This window comes from Cavia porcellus, unplaced genomic scaffold (assembly GCF_034190915.1).
Source record: "Cavia porcellus strain 051 isolate PalLab524CR breed Dunkin Hartley unplaced genomic scaffold, mCavPor4.1 scaffold_12, whole genome shotgun sequence".
Lineage (NCBI taxonomy): Eukaryota > Metazoa > Chordata > Mammalia > Rodentia > Caviidae > Cavia > Cavia porcellus.
The window spans coordinates 47,104,644-47,128,484 of record NW_026947495.1 but is presented as its reverse complement, the minus strand read 5'-3'; the positions used below and the strand labels follow the sequence as shown (position 1 = coordinate 47,128,484).

The following is a 23,841-nucleotide window of genomic DNA, read 5'->3' as shown; positions in this document are numbered from 1 at the left end:
CCAAGCCTCCGGCTAGCAAGGATGAGCTCAAGCCATAGTTTCCGTTTCCTCTGTTTGCCTAGCATGATGTGATTTTGTTCCAGAAACATTTCTTGCAGATTTTATAGATGTTTGCTTTGGGGCATGTTAGCGCTCCATCTTGCAAAATGCCTAGTAGAATTCTTCCTTCTCATTCTATCTTTCCTATCTCATTCTACTGTCTATCTAGCTATCTTTCTTCTTTATAAGTCTCCTTTTTTCTCAGTATTTATTTTTTGTTTTTTCTTATTCTTCTTCCACTTCATAGTAGTTTCTTTCTCCTCTGATAGTACATTTAGGCCCCACATGAACTAACAATCTGAAAAGATAAATAGAATTATTAGTTGGCTTTCTACCATTACTGAGACACCAAAGCACTTATACAAGAGCAATTCATATTGAGTTGATGCTGTAAAATTTCATGTTAAACTCAGACTTTGATCCTGTAGAAATATTTCCTAGAGTTTTTGTTCTGCTCTCTCCACTGAATTTGTTAGCTTTAATCATTCTTTCTGATAGCTGTTGATGTGTTAGTCATACTTTCTCATTGCATCCCAACTCTGATGAATAGTGCTTTGAGCAAGCATGCCCAAACTGGCTGACGATGAAATTGTAAGACCAGTAAGCCAAGGGCCAGAGGTGCAGCTCAGTGGGAGAGCACTTGTACAGCATGCACAAGGTCTTGGGATCGATTCCCAGCACCAGGAAAAAAGAGAACATCAGGCTAAATAGTCTCCCTGCTGCTATCCAAGGCCTTTCCTCTGATTCCCCACTCACCAAGCAATCCTCTCACCCTCTTAGAGCCTTCATGTAGAAATGCCAACCTGCAGGTATAAGTATCAGGATATACAACATCAACTTGTTTCTAAAAATTAGTAAATTAGAGCTAAGTATTTTTTTAAATCACAAAACAGAACACATTAAACATTACCTTTATATCATAGTGAATTATATAATTCATAGCATTTAATGTTTAACAGTTTCTGCAAGTACAAGTGATGTTAAGTACATTCCTGTTCAACCATCACCACTATCCATCTTCAGAACTTTATTTTTAACTTTTCTCCTCCTTTGCTAGTGTTGGATATTGAATTCAGAGCATTTTTTTGCACACGCTTGGCAGGCTTTTTACCACTGAGCCACACCCTCAGCCCTTCTGAACATTTTCATTGTTCCAAAATGGAAATCTGTTCTCATTCATTGCTAACTCTTTTTCTTCTTTCTGTCAGTCCTTGGTGCTTCCTCTACCTTCCTTCTCTCTGAATGTGATAACTCTAGGAACCTTAAATAAGTGGAATCACATAATATTTCTCTTTTTCCTTCACTCAGCATGATGCCCTCAAGATCTATTTATCTTGTGAATACATCTGAATTTCACTTAGACTTTTTGAGGAATTCCTTTTTAAGGAAGATGAATATATGAATATATGAATACATGAACTATACACACACACACACACACACACACACACACATATATATTATACATATAGGAAGATAATTTTGTATTAGCCACAAAGCTGTGAACTGTTTACCTGCATAGACCCTGAGATCATCGCTGGCATCATTTGCCCTTTGAATGCCACCCCTTCATGTTGCCTCTGTCCCAGCTCTGTCACCTTCAAGCTTTGCTTATTCTTTTAGCTGAGGAAAAACTCTGCAAACACATCACCTTCACATGAGAAGGAAACTTTTACTTTGAAATATGTAAGGTGCTTGACATATTAGATGAAATTTTGAGCTATTGACCTTCCCAAGTAGAGGAGCTGATTAATATATAAAGAAAATACTGAATTTGGAGGGCTCATCTTATCTCTAAACCATCTCTATTCGTCACCTCTTGGATGTTGTGAAATGGAGCTGGCTTAATTTTGGGCACCAGCATGCAGCATAGTGGATTTTTCTGTTTGGTTAGTTGTGGGGCTGTTTTGTTTTGTTTTGTTTTGTTTTTGTCAGTATTGAGGATCAAAATCAGGGGATGTTGTACCACTGAACTACATAACCAGCCTTTTTTATTTAATTATTTTTTATTTTGTGTCACGTTGTCACTAAGTTGTCCATGATGGCTTCCAGTTAGATTCTCCTGCTTCAGCTTCTTGAGTAGATGGAATTACAGGTTTGTGCTCCTGGCTCAGGCATAGTTTCCTATAACTGGTCCTCTTCTCAACCTCAGTCAGCTTCCTCCCACTTATCCCTGCACACCTCTGATGGGCTTTGCTCTGTGTCACTCAGTGACTTCCATTGACTACACGATAAACTCTGATGTTTAGGATTCTATATAATAGACTCCTGGGTCCATCCAACTCAGACTCTTCACTGTTCTAGGTTTCTGCTCTACGTTTTCCTCCTTTCTCTTATATAATGGTTTTTCCTTTAATGGCAATACCTTCCCCAGAGTCTCTATGAAAATCATGGCCCTTAAATACAGCTCACCCTCAAGTATTCATCTTATTCTAAAAACCCTTTCATATTCTCCAAGCTCCATTTGATCATTTGCTTTATTGATCCTTCAAAATGCAGTTACTTCTCTCTTTCGGAATCTACCAGATTATCCTTTGAGATAAAATTATTCACATATTGTCTTAGTGCTCAAACATTTTAAGAAGTGAATTGCTTGAAGAAAGAGACTGTCTTCTCTCACAATACCTAGCCTTGAAGATTCTTTTTTTTTTTTTTTTTGGTTTCAGGAATCAAACTCACAACCTCATGCTTACCAGGCAAGCTCGGCTAACTCCCCAGCCCTTGAAGTTTCTTTATATTTGTCCTATCATTTGCTTGTTTGCTTGGAGTAAGCCTGTAGCATTGCAACCTTAAACCAATCATGAAAATCACATCTCTAGACATGAGCCTTCTGGGGTCTCCCAGGCCCTTGAAGTGTAGGAAACAAGTCCAACTAGAGAAATGGTGCCCACTACTGATTGTTTATCCAAACTGGAACCTGGATGACAGCTTGATTTGCCTCATAGTGAGTTTTTGTTGATTGCAATGTTGAGAAGAAATGTAAATGCAAAGGAACTTAAATTGATATGAAAAAGAAAGTGATTTGGAAACAAAAAGAGGAATCTAAAACTTCAAAGATCCATTCTTCCTGGCTTAACAGGGGATGAGGCAAAATCAGGTAATATAGATAATTTCTGTAACTGTGAAACATCTACAGTGCTTAAGATTAGCAATTAAACTTCTGTCAAAAGCAGTAGATTTTCTAAGAGAGTTAGAAAAAATAGACATAATCTTTAATTATTGCCTTTCACCACAGTAACTGGACCAACGCTTAACAAAATATATGATATTGACTGCTGGGTTGTTTGCCTATATTAAACTACTTTTAATTATAAAATAGTATTTAAATTGTATTTACATTTCCAGGGAAAAAGTAATTTAATGGTGGGCTTTGGTTCTCAAGGGAAAATTGCTCTCCTCAGGTTTTAGAAAGGTGAATGCTAAATTGATTCTAGACTGAAATGACACATGTTTAGGAGGAATAGAAAAGCACATCAGAGATGGAAGCAAATGTTGAAGAGTGAATGATAAGCAGATTGAAAATTTAAAATTTTTCTATTTATTTTACGATTGTGATACAGAATCAATAATCACTATTATTTTAAGATTTTTAACAAATGGGGAAATCCAAAGGACTGAGGAAAAGGAAAAAAGGATTATATATATTCTTTTTTTAAAACTTTTTGTTCTTCTAAGAAGTGGCCTTGCTGTGTTGGCCAGGTTGAGTTCAGGTGGTCCTGCCCCTCAGCATTCCAAATAGCTGGAACTACAAGTACAGACCACTGTCTACAGTTTATAACTCATTTCTTTTTAAAAAGAACAATGGTATACCTTAATAATTAAAGACAGTAGTTTACTTAGATACAAGGGTGAGATTAAGATTGTAGAGCTCTCCAAAATATCTGGATGTGGTATGCCCGGAGGAAAGGAGCAGTGTGGCTTTATGAAACTCAGTATGTGTCAGGAAATTTTAATTTCTTTTCATAACAGAATGACAGGACTTGTAGCTTGGAGGTAAGCAATAGAGGCCATTTATCTGTCTTTTACTCCCACTCTTCAATTCTACCACACATGTGATACCCTGCAGTAGCTAGAAAAATACGATGAGCACAGAATTTCTAACTGCAAGGCCTGGAAAGTTCATTTTTAAATACGGCAATATATTTTTGTAGAGTAATTTTTAAAGGTACTCTAGATTTTTAAAAGGAACACCAATGTGTGTGTGTGTATATATATATATATATATATATATATATATACATATGCACACACATCCAATGTTACGATGTGCCAAGCATTGTGCATGCTGCCGAGAATATAAAATGATTAAAATACTTACTATTCTTGGCAGTAAAGAATAAGAATCAAGGGAAGAGCAATGTGGTTTTTCTATAACTACTCCAGTGGAATCACCACCTGCAATAGTTAAGAGACTTGGGAAGAACAAAATCAACAGAAAATATGAGTATGTATTTGAGGGGACTTACTAGGATTTACAAGACCAGAAGCAAGAGAGTCCACAGTGGCTTCCACGGAATCAGTGGTGGGAGAATCCACAATGGGCATCCACGTGCTGGAGAGCTGCTCGGCCCATAAAGAAGCATCCCTCAAAGTAAGATGGATGAAACATGAAACACCAGTCTAAGGTCTGATAACTAACTCACTGGGCAGTCATCAGCAGGGAGATTTTGCCTTGAGAGGTTAAAGAAACTGGAAACCTGGAAACAAGATGGCAGCAAAAGATGTGCCCTTTTCAGAAGACTGAAGTTCTTGAAAACCAGCAAACTTCACGTTTTTCTTCCTTTTTAAAATTCTCTCCAGGCTCCAGGCCTTTTGGTTCATGTCACTCAGAATGAGGGTGAGTCTTCCTCCTTGATTTGTTAGTCAACACTTTAATCTTCTAGAGACACCCCTGAACTGTGCTTTACTGATCATTTGGGTATTTCTTATTCCAGTCAAATTGATGTACCACAATTACAAGTCCCAACACTGAAGATGTTTAGCAGCTGGTTTGAAGGTTCACCTGTTGGATCCATTTTTCTGAATCAATCGCTGTCAGTCCAGGGTGTATATCACCATGAGACATTTTAAAATAGAGCTTTCTAGTCCCACTCCCAGATATTCTTATTGAGTTTGTCTGAGATGGGGCCTCAAACTGCATTTTGAGGATACTTTCCGGGTGAAACTAATGTGCACCAGTGTTGAGAACCACATGGAAGTGTCCTACACAAATCCATTGGCACCCCACCAGCCTCATTATGTTGAGAGTTCATAAGGGAATTGTTCTGAAAAGAATTCTTGTTTAACACATGTATACTGAGCCCCTCACAGGTGACAGGAGGAGTTTTAGGTGCTTCAGGTACACCAGTGAATACAATGGGAATTCCTTGTACCATTAAGAACCTTATACTCTAGGCATTAAGCATTAATTAAGTAATGTCCCAAGCAGAGAAGGGGTGGGAGAGGGTTATGAGGTGCAAGACAGGCCAGGGAGGAATCTGGCTTAGAATTAAGAAGAAAGCTTTCCAAAGGAAGGAAACTTTGAGTTGGGACTTAAATCATAGGCAGGCATTAAGTGAGACCCTTCAGGGAAGGTAAACAGCCAAAGGTCTTGAGATGGGATGGGATGTTGACCTAGAGTCCACATTACCTCCATGATACTGTTGCATCATCAGGAAAAGTTCCTTTCAGTGACTGAAGCCCAGAGCCAGAGCACACGGCTAGAGGAACAGGGTGGATCTCAATCTCACTCATCCCCTCAGCGGGCACTCATTCAGTGACCCCTGGAGCAGCCCTCTGCATGGGATTGTGCCTTTGCAAATAGTGCCCTGAGCTTCAGAGAAGCCAGAGTGATGTTCTGGAAGGCAGAGAGCTAAGTGATCTGGTCTGTCCACTGAGGCTGTGCTGAAGGTCTCGGGCTTCATTCTGAAGTCAGAGAAGAACCCAGCAATCTCCCAGAATGGCATCATGGCCATCAAGGTGAGATCACTATGAAGATAAGATTGTGGCCAGACTAGGACTGGTGCTGAGGAGCCAGAAGGAGGTAGCCAGATTGGAATGATTTAGGAAAATCAATTTATTGGATTTGAATGGGTGATTGGATGTGGAAATGAAGGAAAATCATCAAATGATTTTCCCAGGTTACTGGCTTGTGCAACTGATTCTGTAACTGATAGCATTAATGGAGACAGGAAATACTAATGAGGAAAATACATGCACGGATACATGCAAGCATACACACCTACACTACTAAAGAGCTGAGAGGAAGATCAATTGTAAATATTTCACTCTTTCTCTCGCTCTCTTTCTCCTTCCTCTTTCCTCACTAAAATAGAAAGCAAAAAGTAAAAGTTAAAACTGAAAGTTTATGGAGCCCCTCTGAACTGATTTCTACCTGATCTATAAGCTATGAAGTAAAGGAAAAGTCCTATCAGAAAGTGAGTGTTGTGCCATTCCTCTTTACTCTTAACTCCAGTGTTCTAGTCCTTCATATTTGATCATCAGTTATTGGGATGCCTGAAAAGTTGCACTCTAAGCATCTCTATTGCCAAAAGAAGTTCACAAACTGAAGCACCACTTAGGGGAAATGTTACTTTTGCTGCTTAAAAGAGAAAAGCATTCCCTTAACAGGAGCAGGCCAATTCAGAGTCAATCCTGAACCTGGAGCTGGTCCACAGGGAATCCAACCCTGTTCCGCCATTGTGCCACAGAAGACCAGATATTCCCAGGAGCCAAGCATTCTGTATCATGGTTGGAAATAAATTTTATTTGATCCTCAATCATGTAAATAAACACATACAACCCTACATATTATACACGTCTGCAAGCTATCTGCCCCTGACTCTCCATCCTTGGCCCATTCTGAGTGTCAAAAGCAGAACTCCCATGGCAGAATCAACTCAAAGAGAGCCTGGTACAGACCATCAATGTTCCAAGTCTCCTAGAGTGTTGGCAGGAGTGTGTCAGGGCCTGAATGAGACCTGCCTTTGAAATCACACAAAAAGTGCTTTAACATGCTGAATTCAAGTTTAAATTCAGTTATTACTAATTCCTCAGACTATTTGGTTCAAGTTGAAATGAGAAAAAAAAAGTCTTCCAACAAAGCATTCCCTTAAAAAACAGATTGCCAAAAGGCAACTTAGTCACTTGTGACTTCTGAAGGAAAAAATCTTTCTTTGGATTACCAAGGGGTTTCATTTGAAAATAAATGTGTAATCCAGAGCTGTTATGTTCTGTGACAAAATCACAAATATAAGCATACATAAACCTCTAATCCTGTTCTGTGGTGACTGAAATCATGCAGGGATAAAACAAAAAAAAGAGTATAGGCACATTTCCCTAAGGATAACTCTTTCATATAGACCTTCATTATGCTGACTTTTTTCCTGTAAATATTTTGAATGTGCATGATTAATTTGTGTCACTTGTCCAACACCTAGATGTGCCTGACAACATCCTAACATGAATTTCTGGATTGGTTTCAGAAACAGTGACTGGTAACTGTATCTACAAATGGTTGATCTATTTTGATGCGAGCTTAATTAATGCCAAATATGAAACTCCAAATGTCACAATTCAGGAGTTTAAATTTTAATTATTAGAGCGGTTTAGTTAACTTATTCCAAAATATAATTTAATGGGAATATAAGTTTTCTTACAATAAATTCAGTTTTTAAGATAAAAAGATTTCAGGAAACCTCTCTATTATGCTTTTAGCATGGGAATAAGAACTATATAAAAATGTTACCATGCTCGGACTGTAATTCAGTGCTGGAATACTTGCCTAGCACATAAAGCCCAAGGTTCAATCTCCCACACCAGGCAGAAAGAAAAGAGAAGCAGAATGATGTGGCTTCAACATTATATCTTGTTCTACCAACTTGCAGAGAGGAACTGAGCTCCCAAGTTATGAGATCTGGTCACAAAGTCCAAGTTTCTTTTTGATGAAATTTGAGATTAGGAGCTGAGGCCGTTGCTGGTACTCCACTAGAACATCATGGGACAAGTTGATTTGATCACAGTCAAGTCTGTCAAGCAATGTCACACAGACCACAGCAGCTAGTAGAGAAAATGACACAATTACTGAAGTGAACAGGTTTATCTTTCCTACATTAGCCTGACACGCCATTGTTCTTAGCACATGCACCTGGTATCATTTTTCCTGTAATGTAAATTCTACCTGGAAAACCTTCTCATACTCCATACAATTCATATTTCTATGGAATCACAACAAAGACTTTTTATTTAAATAAGTTCGTTGAAAATATTATGAGCATTCCTCTTCCCCCCTTCCTCTATAGGGGGCTTGATTTAGATTCAAAAAAATCTGTGTTCAAGATAGGGGTTAAGAAGAGATCGTTCCCATTCAAGACACACAACCTCCAGCTTTCAATCCTATTTCTAGTTCTTAGAGCAGGCTCTTCTTGCTTGAGGCTTCCGTGAAGAGCTAGCCATTATTCCCTGGTGACATTTCACTCTTCCATTTGAATTTGTCTGCTATGGCCCTCGAGGAAGAGTAAAATAAATAGAAAACAGAGATTGAAGGTTGATCCAGGAAATACCAATAAAGGTGAGGACTGATTCCTATGAAATTTGAGAAAAAAGATCTGAAATGAAATGCTTAAATGTAAGAACCAGTACCATGAAAGAAAAGATACAGTAGCATTTAATTTCTAAAGAATAGGAACAAAATTCTTCAATAGACAAAACACTAGGGGTAAAAACCAAAAATCCTTCTTTAAAAAAATCAAAATTGTCCTTTTTTGAAAAGTCATCACAGAGGCAATGTCTCTGATTTAGTCCATCAAGATGGACCAGAGAAAAATATTGGTTTCCATATAAATTCTTCAGTATCATTTTCACAATCATTGATTTCAAGGAATGTGATTACTTACATGAAATCAGCCTCAAGCACTTTGAATTGATAACAGGAAATAATCCCCATCTGTATCCTTTTTAAAAAGGATGTCAGTGTCTATTGTATTAAATGTTTACACTGACAGATTTTGAGAACATAAAAATGGAGTTGAACTTATTTCCTGACCCCCTCTACTACTTTAGACTTCTTTCTAAGATCTGGATTTGGGTAGAATTGTACTGCAATGAATACATGCTATCATTCTAAAATTTACTTTTAATTGACAAATAAAAATTGTGTATAGTTAATTGGTATTTTGATATATCTATCTGTATATTGTAGAAAAACTTGAAGTAAGTAGCAGTTCCATTGCTTCACATAAATTTTGGTGTGATAAATACATGTAAAATCTTCCCTTAGCAGTTTTGAAATATATATTAACTATAGACACTACACTGTGCAACAGATTACCAAATTTTTTTTTAAGTAACTGAAAGTTTGTAACCTTTGACCTGCATTTTCCCATTCCTGTCTACATCCCACCCCACCCCACTCCTGCCTCTGGTGACCACTATTCTAATTCCTACTTCTCTTGAGTTTGATTTTTTTAGATTCCACATATGAGATCCTGCAGTATTTGTGTTTCTGTGTTAGCTCATTTCACTTGGCGAATATCCTCTGGGTTCATTCACATTGTCACAAACTTACTTCTTTATTAAGTTGAATAGCATTTTGTTTTGTGCATATACCACATCTTCTTCATCCAATGATCTGGTAATGACACTTAGGGTGATTTCACAGCTTCACTATTGTGCTTAACTCCACAATGATTGGGAATGAAGGTATCTCTTTAACATATTGATTTCAGTTCTTTGAGTACATATGCAGAAGTACAACTGTTAGGCCATGGTAATTCTAGCCTTAGTTTTTTTTAGAAAACTTACAATTTTTCAAAATTAAGGTGCTAATTTACATTTCCACTAACAATGTAATGCTCTCCAACTCTTGTTTTCTTTTGTCTTCTTGGTAATAACCATTCTAACAATTTGTGAATTGATATACCATTGTGCTTTTGATTTGTATTTCCCTGATAATTAGTAATATTGAACATTTTCAAATATGTTTGCTAGGCATTTGTAGAAATGTCTATTTGGGTCCTGTGACTATTTTTAAAATCAGGCTATTTTTTTTCCCCTTGCTACTAAGTTGTATGAATTTCTTGCATATTTTGAATATTAATCTTTTATCAAATATGCTGTATGTAAATATTTTCTCCTGACTCATGAATCTCTGTTAGGCTTTGTTCTTCACATAAGCTAAAGACCTAAGACATCCAGTTCACACAAATGTGGCGTAAACTAGGGTATTACTTTCGTCTCTTTTGACAAAGATGAAATGGCTTAGTAAGGTTAAAATAAGGGCATTGTGATGCAACTATTCAATAAATAGCCAATAAATTTCCAGCTTCCTAAACTGCTGAGAAGAGTTTTCTCCCCTCCATTCACCCTTTTGTCAAACTGGGACAAGGTGAACCATTAGGAGAACCTGTCCTGACCTATCGGTCAAACTGACCCTTATGTTCAATGAAGCAATAAGAATATTCAATTTGAGCTGAGTCAAATATTTCATCACGTAGGACCCTATTTACTCAAAACTCACTCAGTTGTAAAGCAACTTGGCTGAACAGGTAAACAAGCAAATGGAAAAGCTAGAAACTTTCCTCAGCTTTTCAAGTTAATGATCCGCAAGTCTGTGAAGCATGGGCTGTCAGGAGCAGGAAAGAGTTGAAAGTCCTTCTCTAATCCTTCACTTGGCAGCAGGATGAAAGGAAACCAGTGCTCTGTACCTTTCACAGAGTGAGACCTGACTCCACTAAGTGTCTTTTCTGGACTTCAAGGGTAATGCCACAGATGGGAAAGAACCGGCAATAAGCAGTCGCAGTGGTGTTTTCTTGACCCTAAAGAGCTCATTAACAAGCACCATGTAATAATCTTGTCACCTAAAATTACTATCTCCATGAACAATTAAATGGGACTAATTATTCAAAACAATTTGTTGAAATTAAACCTGGCAGCTTTGCTACCATAATGATCAGCTTAGGTGTGGAGGGTAGAATCTGCGGAGGGAGGGACACTTAGTGACCAAGTTGTCACCAAGAAGCTTGTCAGCTGACTGACCTGAGGATGGAATATATGAGAACATACAGATCCTTATGTGGAATTTAATGTTCCCTGAGTTGCGCTATGAATGCCTGGCGATTTGTAACTCCTTGGGGGTCATTTATGGCCTTTTTGAGAATCTGATTAAAGTTATAATTGGAATGTCTTTTCATAAATGTGCCTAAACATACAAAATACTTGCGTATAATTTTAGGAAGCCCCTGGCCCGCAAAGCCCTGAAAACACGGAGATTGGATTAATGATCCTAAAGGATGTTCTCTTATGTGAGTATGTTGGCAGTGGGGAAAGGGGATTACAGTCTTAGTTACTTCCCTCATCATTGGGACACATACCTGACACCCACAAATTTAAAGAAGAAAAATTTATTTTAGTATAAATTTGTAGAAATTTCAGTCCATAGATAGCTGGCACCAGGGCGAGGTGACATGGCAGAGGGGCATAGAGGAGGGCTGCTCATAGACAGGAAGGCAGACCTTTTAGGCCACAACCCCCAGTGACCCACCTCCTCGGACCAGACTTTTCCTCCTAGCATCATATTTAGCTAAAGACTCATCTGTGAACTAATCCAGCCATGAGTATCACCTCTCCATGAGCCAATGATCTTCTGAAAGCCCCACTTATGAGTGCATGAAGCTTTGAGCGGGGATATCTAGATATAGACCATAGCTATTAGCCTACAGGTTAGGAGAGTAGAATTTAAATGAATCAAACCAGACTAAAGAAACTGACTTTGATTAAAAATATATACAATTTTATAAAGCAGGAAGATAGATTTTTTAAAAATTATCTCTGTAAAAGTAGTGAGTGAAAAACGTTTAAATGGATTTTGAATGTTTCATCACAAAGAAAAGATAAATGTTGTGGATAGGCTGATTATTCTGATTTGATCACTATATAATCACATGTGTATTGAAATTTCATACTGTATTTCATAAATTGGTACAATTATTAGCATTTAATTTAAAAAGCATGAAGTAATAAATAATCCATCTATTACTTAACCTGATTATTATTTATTACTTAACCTGATTTTCCACATACAAGGACTGAGTTTCTTGATAAAATAATGAGTATCTCCTTAACATCTTTACTGTATCCATTTTTACTGGGTAACTCTCAGGATGTGCTTAGCCCTAGGGTTTTGCTAGATGTTGCACAGCTATATACGTTCACAACACTGAAAACAGATGAACCTCCATTGGCTTTTAGTGGTGCAAATTTTGGTTCTTCTGTGCAGGGACAACAAACCTTGTGCCTGCACAGGGAAGCTGTTTGCAAGAAGCACAGCATGGTGCAAAGCGTCTCAGAGTGAGCTGAATTCAAGGTCCAACTCAGCTTTTCTCCGCCATGAGAAGGTAGGAAACTTATTTAACCTCTCCAACCCACAGTTTCTTTTTCTTTTGTGGAGAGAAGAGGCCTGCAGTTGGTTGCCTCATGCCCTTCTGTATTAATTTTTCAAAATCCTGATTAATCTCCTCTTCAGAGTTAAAAAATATTCCTGCTCTGCATTTACCATAATCTTCTATTTTTATTGTAATATCATTTTGATTTTATCTTTGATCACCATGCAATTTCCAGAACCCACTATCCTTCCTTGCTGGGGACAGTAGAAGAGTGCAAAAATGGAGTTAAAGTCAAACTTCGGTTCCCTTTTATTGAACATTTGTAAAGTTCAATAGTTGTAAAGTTGTAATACTGTGAAGATTGAATATATCCCCCAAAGTTACAAGTACCTGTCAAAAGACATAACATTGAACCCTACTTTTAAAGAACAGCCTCTGTGAGTTGCAAACAACTAAGGACACTAAAGAGGATTTAAGTACAATCTAATCTTCAACAGATATAAGTTTTTTATATTACCAAGCATACACATGCCCACATTTTTAAAAATGGATATAAATTGAATATACTTATCACAAGGTTATAGTGCAAAAAGTTATTATTTTTAATCAGAATTTTAAGGATTTAATTAAAGATAATTTTGCTTTAAGAAAGGAGCAGATAGTCCACATGGTAAAATGATAGACCAGTTTATTATATGGTCTTCTTTTGTACAGCTTTATGTTATTCTAAAGGTTTGGCCTTTTGATGTAGACTAATTTGATGAACTGTGCTATTTCTCTTCACTCAAATCTTTATTAAAGCAGCATTGAATTCCTAATACTCTTGGCCAGGATAATGAGATCAGTAGAGGAACAGTGATTCATAAGGGTTAGTGGCCCTTTTCCAGGAAGTCTGTGCAACTGCTGAACATGAAGAGACCCAGGGATTGCAGCTATAGTAAAGGATGTATTTGTAAGATCTCACAGTAAAGCGAAGCTTGACCTGTTTGGACAGTTAAGAAGCACTCCTGTTTTTCATACTATTCCAAACCACTAAGAGGACTAGGGGATTGAGGGCTAAATTGATATGGCCGTTTTCCATGGCCAAAATAGTCTAGCAATCATTTTTTCCAGTGAATCATTCAACAGGTATCTATTGAACGCCCATACTGCAGACACTATTCTAAGTACTGGGGACAGAGTGATCACAAGCGAAGTCCTCATTGTTATGGTCTTATATCTTGATGGAGAGAGACAATAAATGTATTATCATTAATATTCATAAATTAAAATATAAGTTAGTATACAAACAAAGCAGACATAAAGTCAAAAGTGGTAAATGTGATGCAGAGAAACGAGTCAGAAGGTCATAAGTAGGAGAGAGTGTGTTTGGGTGACCATGTAAGACTTCCCTGAAGGAGTGAGATTTGTGGTGAGACCTGACATTAACTGTAAAGACAAGAGGTAATAAATAGTTCACGTGGACCTGAGTCTTGCCTGTATCAAGTAGGTACAGAAGCAGCTGTTTCTGTGCTGGCCTGAATTCTGTGAGCAATTCCTCTGAAATTAGAACAGTGGGCCCTCAGAAGATTCTTACTTCTAAAAGATGTTATTTATAAACTGAAACTATCAGTTACCACTTTGGTATGAATTCAGATTGTTTTCTAGGCATCTGGTAGTATTAAAGAGACAGAGAAGGTCATCAGAGAAGACTGCCTGGAGAAGCAGGATGGGGTGAGCCACTACTAACAGTAGCAGGTATAGGTTGTAAGTGGAGACACGTCTTCCAAAGACCCTGTGCTCTTGGAGTTATGTGAAATCTTTTTTTTTTTTTTCCTGTGGAGACTACCACGGATATACCCTGCCGAAGTTCCTCTGTTTCAGCAGCTGTTTGAGAATTCATCTTCAGCCCTTCTCTAAGGTACTCTTGTTTGGCTTACAGAGAATGGGCTGGGTAAAATCAAAAGGTGCCAGATACCAGCTCTCCAACTTCACTGCTGTGGAGGAAGGACATTATGAAGTGGTAATGAAAGGCAGGAACGTGGTAGCAACTGTGCATGGGTTTTTGTTTGATGGCTGATCTTCCTGGAAGCAGTGTACCAGGAATCTACCTTTTAAAACAGAGATGTCTGAGAGAAGTACAAAGCCTCTGTCACCATGAAGAAATGCAGACATAAATACCCCCAAGAACTACCAAATTACAGAGGTTCAGATGCTACCTTAGTATGAGTGTTGGTAGCCCAGAAGGGGTCTGCAGTGGGCTAGAAGAGAGCTATTTGCAGGCTGAAATCAGCTGCCTGCAGCTTCAGCAGAAGCAGCAAAAAGAAAGTGCAGCAGGGGGCAGAACTGCAGGAAGGCAGAGGAAAACATCAGGGAGAGGGACCTGCAGGTAGCCAGAAGAGCAAAAAGAACAAGGTCACAAAGATTTGCACCAAGGACAGAAAAGCTCTCATAATGGAATAACTTCGTAAGGTTTCTGCAACATCCAGAAGAGAGAGATTCATGTCCTCAATTCACAATTCTCTCTGGCTCCACTGAGGAAGAGCTGATAGTCACCTCCACTGGCAGCCCATTGATAACTCAGCATTTTGTGTTTAATAAAGCGGTTACCAGAATCTGTTCATTTGCATATTCGTCTCCACTTCGATGTGACTGAAGTGATCACTTGTTTTTATGATAAAGAAATGTGAGGAGGATTTTCCTGTACTAGAACTATCTGAGCCCAGGTGACCCTGCAGGCCGTGTGCTAATGAACAGATCACGTAAACCACTCTCACTGACTCACAGAGAGAAAAGCAGATGCTGTTGTTTCTCGGAATGGGGTGTTAGCCACGATCTTCTAAAAGGAAGACTGATGTCCTTGTTATCCTTCACTCAAATGGTACAGGCTTTGCATTTGCTGAGACTAAAGTAATTAAGGATGGTAATTATACAGTTAATCTCTTCTTAAAAACTACAACTATTTTTAAAATGTATTCTTAGAAGTGCTACCACGTACATTTTATTTGTTAAACATATGATAAAATTGATTAACTATGAGGACAAATATTAAAATTCAGACACCATTTATGATAAAACGAACCATTATTATGCTATAATTCTTTGCTGCTTCTTTCAAAAATTGTCAAGATTTTTTTTTTTTTTTTTTTTTTTTTGAGATAGCAAGATGCTCCACTCTTGATAAATGCTGCCGGCATCACTGGTCACTCCTCCTTGGTCTCCCTCACCTCCTCTGGCTTTTATTGTTTCATAAGCACCTGTGGTCATCAGTGTCTTCTATGCACATCTGCCTTGTCATCTCACCATTGCATGGCTTTAAATGCTGGCGGTATGTTTCAACTTACAGTTTTATTCTTCCAGTCCAAACTCTCCTCTGAACTCCAGATTCCTAAATCTATCTACTTATGTGGCCTCTATTTGGATGTCACTGTCCCTAAGTCCTCATCTAAATTTTTTCTGTTCCATTTATAACCTCATCCTTCTAGGTGTTCTGGCTGTAAACATGTGAGCAATTTTGAAGTACTGGCTTTCTCCCAAAATTCACATCAAATTATCAAAAACTCTTCAGAACCTCTTTCTCTCTATCTCCACAGCCATCACCCTGGACATCGTCTCGCACTGGACTGCTACATTTGCGTTCTTATTCTTCTCCTTGCTTTTACCCTGGCCCCATTAGGCTCTTCTCAACTCAGCAGCCAGAGGTTTCCTCTGATCACTTCCCTATTCAAAATCCTTGGGGAGCTTCTGGTTTCACTTGCAGGTAAAGTCACAGATTGCACAATGAACAAGGACACGATCCACAATGCTTCCAACCCTTTTGCCATTCTTCACTGCTCCTGCTCCTCCAGGTCCTCTGGTCTTTTCTTTGTCCCTCTGACACAACCTGTATCTCCTGTCTTGTGACCTTAGGTTCACATTTATCAGAATCTGTTTCCCCAGAGTCCAGGCAGCATTTTCTCAAATGCCACCTTCTCCTCTCATCCTCCCCTGACTGAGCTAATTAAAATCGAGATTGATGGATTATTTTAGGACCCTGTCTCAGTAAATTCAGTTGTAATAAAAGATAGCAGTCGCTACTAGGTTAAAGAAACTGAACTTGCTGTGGAGGACTAGCTAGATCATTAATAGCTGGTGCCTTCAGGCAACTTGCTTTTAACCCTTGAGGCTTGGTTTCCACATGTGTGTAATAGGCACAATGTCCTGTCCACTCGGAATACATGAAATAATGCATACTATATACAAGTACAAGGCATGCATTCAACACGAAATAATATATAACTGGACTCTTTATTCTTGAGTGGAAATGCTTTCATGAAAAAGGAGAATGAAACCTGTGGGCTCACCTTTTAGACCACAGAGTCCACACATGGCTGCGAATACTGTAGATTCCATTTCAATATTCCTGACACCAGCTTTATATGCTCTCTTTAAGTAATCCAACTTGTGTTCTCTAGAGAAAGAGCACAATGCACCATCGAGTCGACCTTGGCCTAAAACAGAATGGAGATCCTTTAGCAACCTGATGGATAGCAATGGTGTTACCAGAAGGCTTGCTAATAGCCATCTCTAGCTTGAGCCTGCTTCTTGGGTGTGATCAAGCTGGCTACTGAATCCTCCTACCGAAGGACTGGGGAGCATGACTGTACCCACTCCAGAATATCTTATGTAGAGTAGAATGCACATACATGGCTGAGTGCCCCACCTGAGGCCAAAGACCAGTGAATGAGTGGTGGTAGCAGCTGGCAGTGTGCCCAGGGATATCAGGAACTAGAGGATACCTCTGAGAGAACTGAGCTGTCCTTAGAGGAAAACCTTAGACTGCCCTGGTGACTAGGGTGTGGCCCAGATAGAGGTGCTGGGGCAGAAGAGGAGGCTTCACATCTCAGTAACATGCCTAAGATAAATGAAGGTTGAAACGATGGTATGAACACTGCAGCTCTCCATGTGTCTATCATGAGAGTGAGGACCAGTTCGGTAGGTCAGACTGCCTGCCCTCCTTCCCTTCATACTCCTCGCAAGATGTGAACAACCACCCCGCGTTCACATTTCCCTTTCTGGATAGTTCCCTATTTTCATGTCTCATTCATTTCACCAGGATCAAGTGGTGGGGACAGAGGAGGTGGAATCGTGCCTGTTCTCACTCCTCCAACACTGTGCACGCTCAGAAGTTGACCTCAACCACCCTCCCCCAGCAGAGCTCAGCTTGAAGCAGCTGGGCTGCTAACACCATACCATCATCCATTATGTGCAGTCCATTTTTACTTTCTTTCTTTCTTTCTTTCTTTCTTTCTTTCTTTCTTTCTTTCTTTCTTTCTTTCTTCCTTCCTTCCTTCCTTCCTTCCTTCCTTCCTTCCTTCCTTCTCTTACCTCTGTCTCTTGGAGGTTCTTTCCATCCTGGCAGTCAACTTCTCCCCATTCTTTCTCTTTCCCTTAGCACTGCCTGCCAGTACCTCAAGCTCCATGTCATTTACACTGATTCACACATGTATCCTAGAAGCCAAGCACAGGGTGGGCCTAGCCTGAAGTGAGTAACCCCAGTATGTATGACCCAGACATGGCCCAGGACATGCCAGATCTGCCATACATATTATATATTTTTGTTACCTTATGCTACTTCAAAAAGCCACAAATTTGGATTTTCATATGAAATCTCTAGAAATTACAAATGTTGGCAAAACAATTCACATTTAAAAAAAAATACTTTCCAAGCTGAACAAAACATTGACTGCACTGGTTGCCATTTGCACATTTTGTCTTCAAACCTAAGTCAATCTCTGGATGAGAGAACAGTGAGCCCATAGCCTAGGATAGAGCCTTCTAACCTTGTCAGATCCAATATTCCTTTCATTTTATAACAAATGTTTGGTTAAACACCTTCACTGTCCTTAAGTGTAAAGTGTAGATAATGCAGTCTATCTCACTGCATTTTTAAAAATTTAAAATAATACCTGAAGCTTGATCCAGTGGAAATATAAAAGTTATTCACAACATGATTTTGATGTGGACTTAAAATTATGCTAAAAGATTTCCTGAATGTTCTCCACAGCATGGTACCAGCCCCAGGACAATTCATCCTTCTGGAATGAGCAGGATCTGCCCTCAAATGGTTTTGTTGATTTGCTTGCTTCTTTTCCTTGCCCCTCATCCCATGGAACAAGAACCACTGTTTGGCAGTCACCTTCAATTTGTCTATAAGCTTGCTGTGGGGATCTTTTGCTAATGCTGAGATAAAAGCACAACACTGTGCTTTCCATCCATCCTTGTGGGATTGTCCATTTCCCCCATTCCCAATCTCCCAAACATTTCCCATTTCCCAGTCTCCACCCTTGCTTAGGTATTGCATTCTATCTGTGATACAGGTGAATGACAAAATCTGTATAAGTTTCTCCCCCTGAAGTCACCAATTTCAGTTAACAGCATGAACAAAGATAAGATTTTGTCAACATAACATCACTAATTGCATTTTACTATTCGATTTGCTCTTGGAGGATTAAACCTAATATAAATTCTTTCTGCATGTTTCTTTGCTGCTCATTAGGTCCTTATGTCACTATGCTTTAGTAAGTTAAAAGGCTGTGGCAGTTTCTTTTATCATCCATAAGAATTAATTTTCTAAAGTAGAGTTTTTAACAAGTTATGTGTTTGAATAATGGAGTTGCTGGACTTTTTCTGTTGCCTTGACCATTTATGAATTCTTCTCACCTTCATAAAAATCATAAGTACACATTGTATGTCCAATGAGCGTTTGGAAGTTGGGAATATTTTTGCTACAGGTGAATAGTTCTTCAACCAGCTCCTTGTCAAGTTCAGTACTTCGAGTGACAATGTTGTCCAAAATTACCTGTTCAAACCGGGGCCTGAAGAAGGAGTCCACAGCTGTGTCTGTTATTACAACAGACCCAGGTGCAATCCCTGCAATATGGAAGCAAATAAGCATTAAGGAAGAATATCATTTAAAATTTACTTTTGTGACACTTAGTAATCACCTATTCTGCCAACATTAATTAATGCTAATTGCTACAGATTTTCCCTGTTTTCTTTTTTAAGATTATTTTCTTTTCTAAATGCAATTAAGTAAGATTCAGAACAGGCATTTTCATTTCCTGTCTTTCTAGATTTCCATTTACAAAGTGATGGGGTTTAGATTTCAAGACAAACATGACTCTTGGACATGTAAATTAGTACCAGTCTCGAGGCTCAATTTTGCATAAACTAGGTCAGGAATAAACTAAATGAGCCTGCCAGCATAAAGTGTTGTGACTACTTGATATTTAGTCTTCTTTGCAACTCCTTGATTACTATAATTTCTTGGCATCAATTTCTGTCCTCTCTTCTTTCTGATTCTCATCACATTTGCTCCATCTCCTCCCTGACTCCATGTAAATTAGGCTGCTTGGCTGACCTTCCTTGCTACGAAGTCTAGCTTAGTCAAGGGCCTCAGCTTACAAGAGAGGCTGTGTTCTGCCAACTCTTCCTTTGCCTGGCTGGAATCCATTTGCACCCTGCCCAACACTTTTTCTTCAGACTAATACCAGTTCATCTTTCAGGTGGCAGCTTCAGTCACTTCCTTTAATAGGCCTGCTTTCACGGAAGGAGAGTGAAACCAATAAATACATAAAAATAAGACACAACACAGGTTACATTAAATTTCCCCAAGCCACCTGTGACTCAGCTTTGGGTTTGTTCTGACTACTATTTAGATCTTGATTAATGAAATATGTTCTATCATTAGAGTGCACTAAACTCTGTCTTAACACTCACGTGCTTTGCGTGTGTGTGTGTGTGTGGTACTGGGGACTGAACCCAGGACTGTTACTCTTTGCTACATCACCAGCACTTTTATTTATTTATTTATATTTTAAGATAGCATCTTACTAAATCCCTAAGTTACCCAGGCTGGACTTGAACTTGTGATCCTCTTGCCTCACCTCCCTTTTTACAGCTACATATTTGTTTTTGTATTTCTCTGATATAACATAGGTTCTACTAAGGTGAGAACAACTGCTACTCACTCCTATCTCCACAGGTCTAGCACTGCACTTGTCACACTGGGGTTACTCAGTAGAAATATTTTGCATGAGTAAATGTTTCTGAGAGGTGCCATAGAGAACAATTGTGCAAACTCTAGTCCACAAATCAAATTCCAGTTGTCTTTGTAAATAAAGTTTTATTGTAACATAACCACATACATTCCTCTAAATACTGTCTTTTGCTGTTTGCAATCTACTGTGTAGAATTCAGACGTTGTAACAGAGACTGTGTGGTCTGCAAAGCCTAAAATATTTACTTTTCAGCCCTTTGCAGGAAGACTTTGCCAATCATTGTGAGGTAACAGATGCAAACCTGAGTGATATAAATTCCAATATTGATCAAAGTAGAGTCAACTACAGAATATTTTAGAAGATCAAACATGTGCTCTGAGGTAGAGTCTGAAGATAGAGCTTTAATGGGTCAGATGCTTCTTACCTCAACTAAACAAATGGCTTCCTGAAATGTTCAAAATATGTTAAGAACAGGAAAACAATTGAAAAGGAAGTTGAAAATGAGTGCATCCAAAATGATGACATTTGCATGCTATCCTTGTATTTATATCCATTAAATTTATTTCATGGTTAAATTCTTTCGAAGGGAAAAATAGTACTTTGCCAAGTGACTTATTAAAGTGTGTTCATTCTTTTAAGGAAGAATATCAGCAAAGGAATACACATACCTCTTTTACTCCACATGCAATATGGCTTAAAATAAAATAAACTAGTGCATCCTATTTGTAAGTAAAAAGTTCCTAATAAGGATACAACTTTAAAAATGAAGACGTTCACACCAGAACCATGGATTTCTTTACCACTATTCATACACATTCATTGTGATTTTGTTTCTGTCTGTGTGCAGTATGGATAATATTGCCACAAACTAAAACAAAATGAATATGAGCTGGACGGTTACCAAAGTAGTTTATCCATCCTGGACACTCATGAATACCAAGTGGTATCTGCACTAGTCAGAATCGTATTATGTAAGGGTGTGCACTGTGAATACCAGCACTTGTGTACCACAACCCAAGTACAGTGAGAAACTTTAATAGCAATGCTATCCATTTCATTCCCAGATGCATTGTTCCCTATTGATATTTGATGTACCACTGGGTTACTATGATCTAAAAGCAGTCTCCTCTAACTCTAATTGCTTATATTTTTTTTTCCACTCTGGATAGACATCTAGATTTTCTTTCTCCCACATGTAGGGGGCCTTGGCTGGACTTTATTCAGGAACCACTGCCTGACTTTAGTGAAGCATGGCTAATTTTAGCGACTATGTCATTAGACATAACACTTCTTTAGTTTGGGGTTTTTTTCCCTTTTTTTGTTTTTCTTTCCTTTTTCTTTCTTCTTCTTCTTTTTTTTTTTTTAGATTTCTGAGGTCTTTTCTTACAAAGTTGTACAATTCTAAGGACAATTATATTCAAACTCTAAGTATTTTGTATAATGCCCATTTAATTTTGTCATTCTGTTAACCAAATCTTTCCAGTTATACTAAATTATTTGTATTTGCATTTGGTGGCATGATAAAATCACTCCCTGACAAGACCTGTTCTGCAAGAGAGCTGAGAGAAGCAAGGTTTCCCCAATACTTTTATTTCAGCACAAAATGGAATAATAATTAAGGCCCCTTGACAGCTGTCTGATCCACCAAAGAACAGAGATTTGGGGAAGCTCTGGGAAATCGTTGGAAAGAGTCATTTGACCTTCTCTGTAAAGCTTATCCTGGTCTCTTTCTGGGGTACTGATGAAGAACAATACATTCAAAAAAGGGATGTAGTCACTGAGATGATTCAAAAGCAATGGTTTCCTGAGAACTCTAAGTCCTGCTTACTGAGCTGATATAATGGATGAATCTAGGGCTGGGGGTTTAACTCAGTGGCATAAGCGCCTGCCTGGCAAGTGCAAGTTTGTGAGTTCAATCCCTGGTACCAAAAAAAAAAAAAAAAAAAAAAAAAAAAAAAAGAGAGAGAGAAATTACAATAGATGAATCTTTGTAGCTTCTTTACTTAAACACACTCATTTCTGCTACCTATAAAATTTTCAAATTTCAAAACTTACTTCTACCCTCAAATTATTTTCTAGCACTTCTGCACACCCTGTATGGACATCTGAGACCATTTGGGAATTAAGCAGTAATATCTCTTTCTACAGCTTTCTATGGTGAAATAAAAAAAAGAAAAAAACATGTGGATGGATTTTCTTGCATTTCCTCAACTCTAGTCTCCTAACATTTTTTAACCCATCTGGGTTTCTATTGGGCTGTGTATTGGTCTACTCTGAATGAATGTAAGCATGCATGTGAGAATCACTTAGTTTTAATGGTAGAAATTAATCCATCTCACCTATTCCCCCTGATGTACCAATCCTGATAATAGTAACATCACAGCATCGTGCATGACGCAGTAATTTGATAAGTTCATGAAGCATAATGGAAATTGAGGGGACTCCCATGCCATGCTGTTGAGAGAAAAGAGAAAGTAATTATACATCACACAAAAGGATACAGGAGCAGGACCTATTTTCTTCATTACAAGTTAACAACCCTCAGATAAATTTGCATAATCATTAAAATTTTGCCAACACTGAAGAAAATGTAGGTCATCTCTTATTGGCACCTACATGACATACTGATAGATGTGTCCATCTGTGAGGATCAGAGAGAGGCATCTCACTGCCGGTTAAATGGAGCTCAGTTCTCATTGTCAAGAGCAGAAGGTAGGGATGGTGTGGGAGTGTACTGGTGCACCAGGGAAGTACCATTTCTGATCCCACTATAAGGTTTCTTTTCAGTGATGTGTAAAGAGCTTTTGCACAACTGATTTAGTATGTAGAAAACATAATTTTAGCTGCCATATTACCAGCGCTTTTCCAAAATAGTAAGTAAGAAAATAGAACCAATTCATTTTCCCCATGTGACCACTTACTGCTAATTCTATGTGATCACTGTAAAGTTCTAAGACAGAAATGTGGTAAGATTCCTACCTAATAATTTACAGCTTTTCTGAACATGTAGGAGAGTTTAAATTACCACAGCTTGTGGTAGTAATTCTGGTTTTTTTTTTTTTATTATTTTAAACAGTGGAATCAGTGCCATCTGACCAGGGATCAACACAAAACCAGAGGATTTAACAACTGTTAGTGACTATATTGTATTCTAGTAGTTCTATAAGAAGATCTTCTATACTGTCATTTGTGAAAACTGGATCTCGGTTTCATATTGGTGACTATTTCATTCCTCCTTTAAGAGTAGAGAGTCAAATGATACCATTATGTATTCTACTCTCGGGCACAGGTAGACTTGGCAAAACCACTAGAGATGTGCCCATAATACCGTCATCCAAGTTACTTCCTTCTCAACATCAAGAATGTTAACCAATGAAAACTCTGGACCTCTAGATTCACCGTTTTTGGTCATCCAATAGGTC

At 38.4% G+C, this 23,841-nt stretch overlaps 2 protein-coding genes across 7 annotated transcripts in view; one reads left to right on the top strand and one right to left on the bottom strand.

Moving 5' to 3' along the window:
* Ccdc148 (coiled-coil domain containing 148) overlaps positions 1–12,410 on the top strand; it is a 327,135-nt gene extending 314,725 nt beyond the window's left edge. For all 3 annotated transcript variants that reach the window (XM_063259137.1, XM_063259134.1, XM_063259138.1), the window contains 2 exons: positions 11,249–11,318; positions 12,293–12,410. In XM_063259137.1, the coding sequence (XP_063115207.1) occupies positions 11,249–11,318; positions 12,293–12,372 (150 nt within the window). In that variant the 3' untranslated portion in view covers positions 12,373–12,410. The remainder of the gene's footprint in view (positions 1–11,248; positions 11,319–12,292) is intronic.
* The window catches only part of Upp2 (uridine phosphorylase 2), a 38,754-nt gene continuing 18,189 nt past the window's right edge, over positions 3,277–23,841 (bottom strand). For 2 of the 4 annotated variants that reach the window (XM_063259139.1, XM_063259140.1), the window contains 4 exons: positions 22,759–22,873; positions 19,080–19,289; positions 16,721–16,867; positions 3,280–8,076 (listed from right to left, as the gene is read on the bottom strand). In XM_063259139.1, coding sequence (XP_063115209.1) covers positions 7,925–8,076; positions 16,721–16,867; positions 19,080–19,289; positions 22,759–22,873 — 624 coding nt within the window. In that variant the 3' untranslated portion in view covers positions 3,280–7,924. Of the gene's footprint in view, positions 8,077–16,720; positions 16,868–19,079; positions 19,290–22,758; positions 22,874–23,841 lie in introns of all 4 variants that reach the window. The other 2 variants (XM_063259141.1, XM_003478685.4) reach the window with 2 other exon arrangements.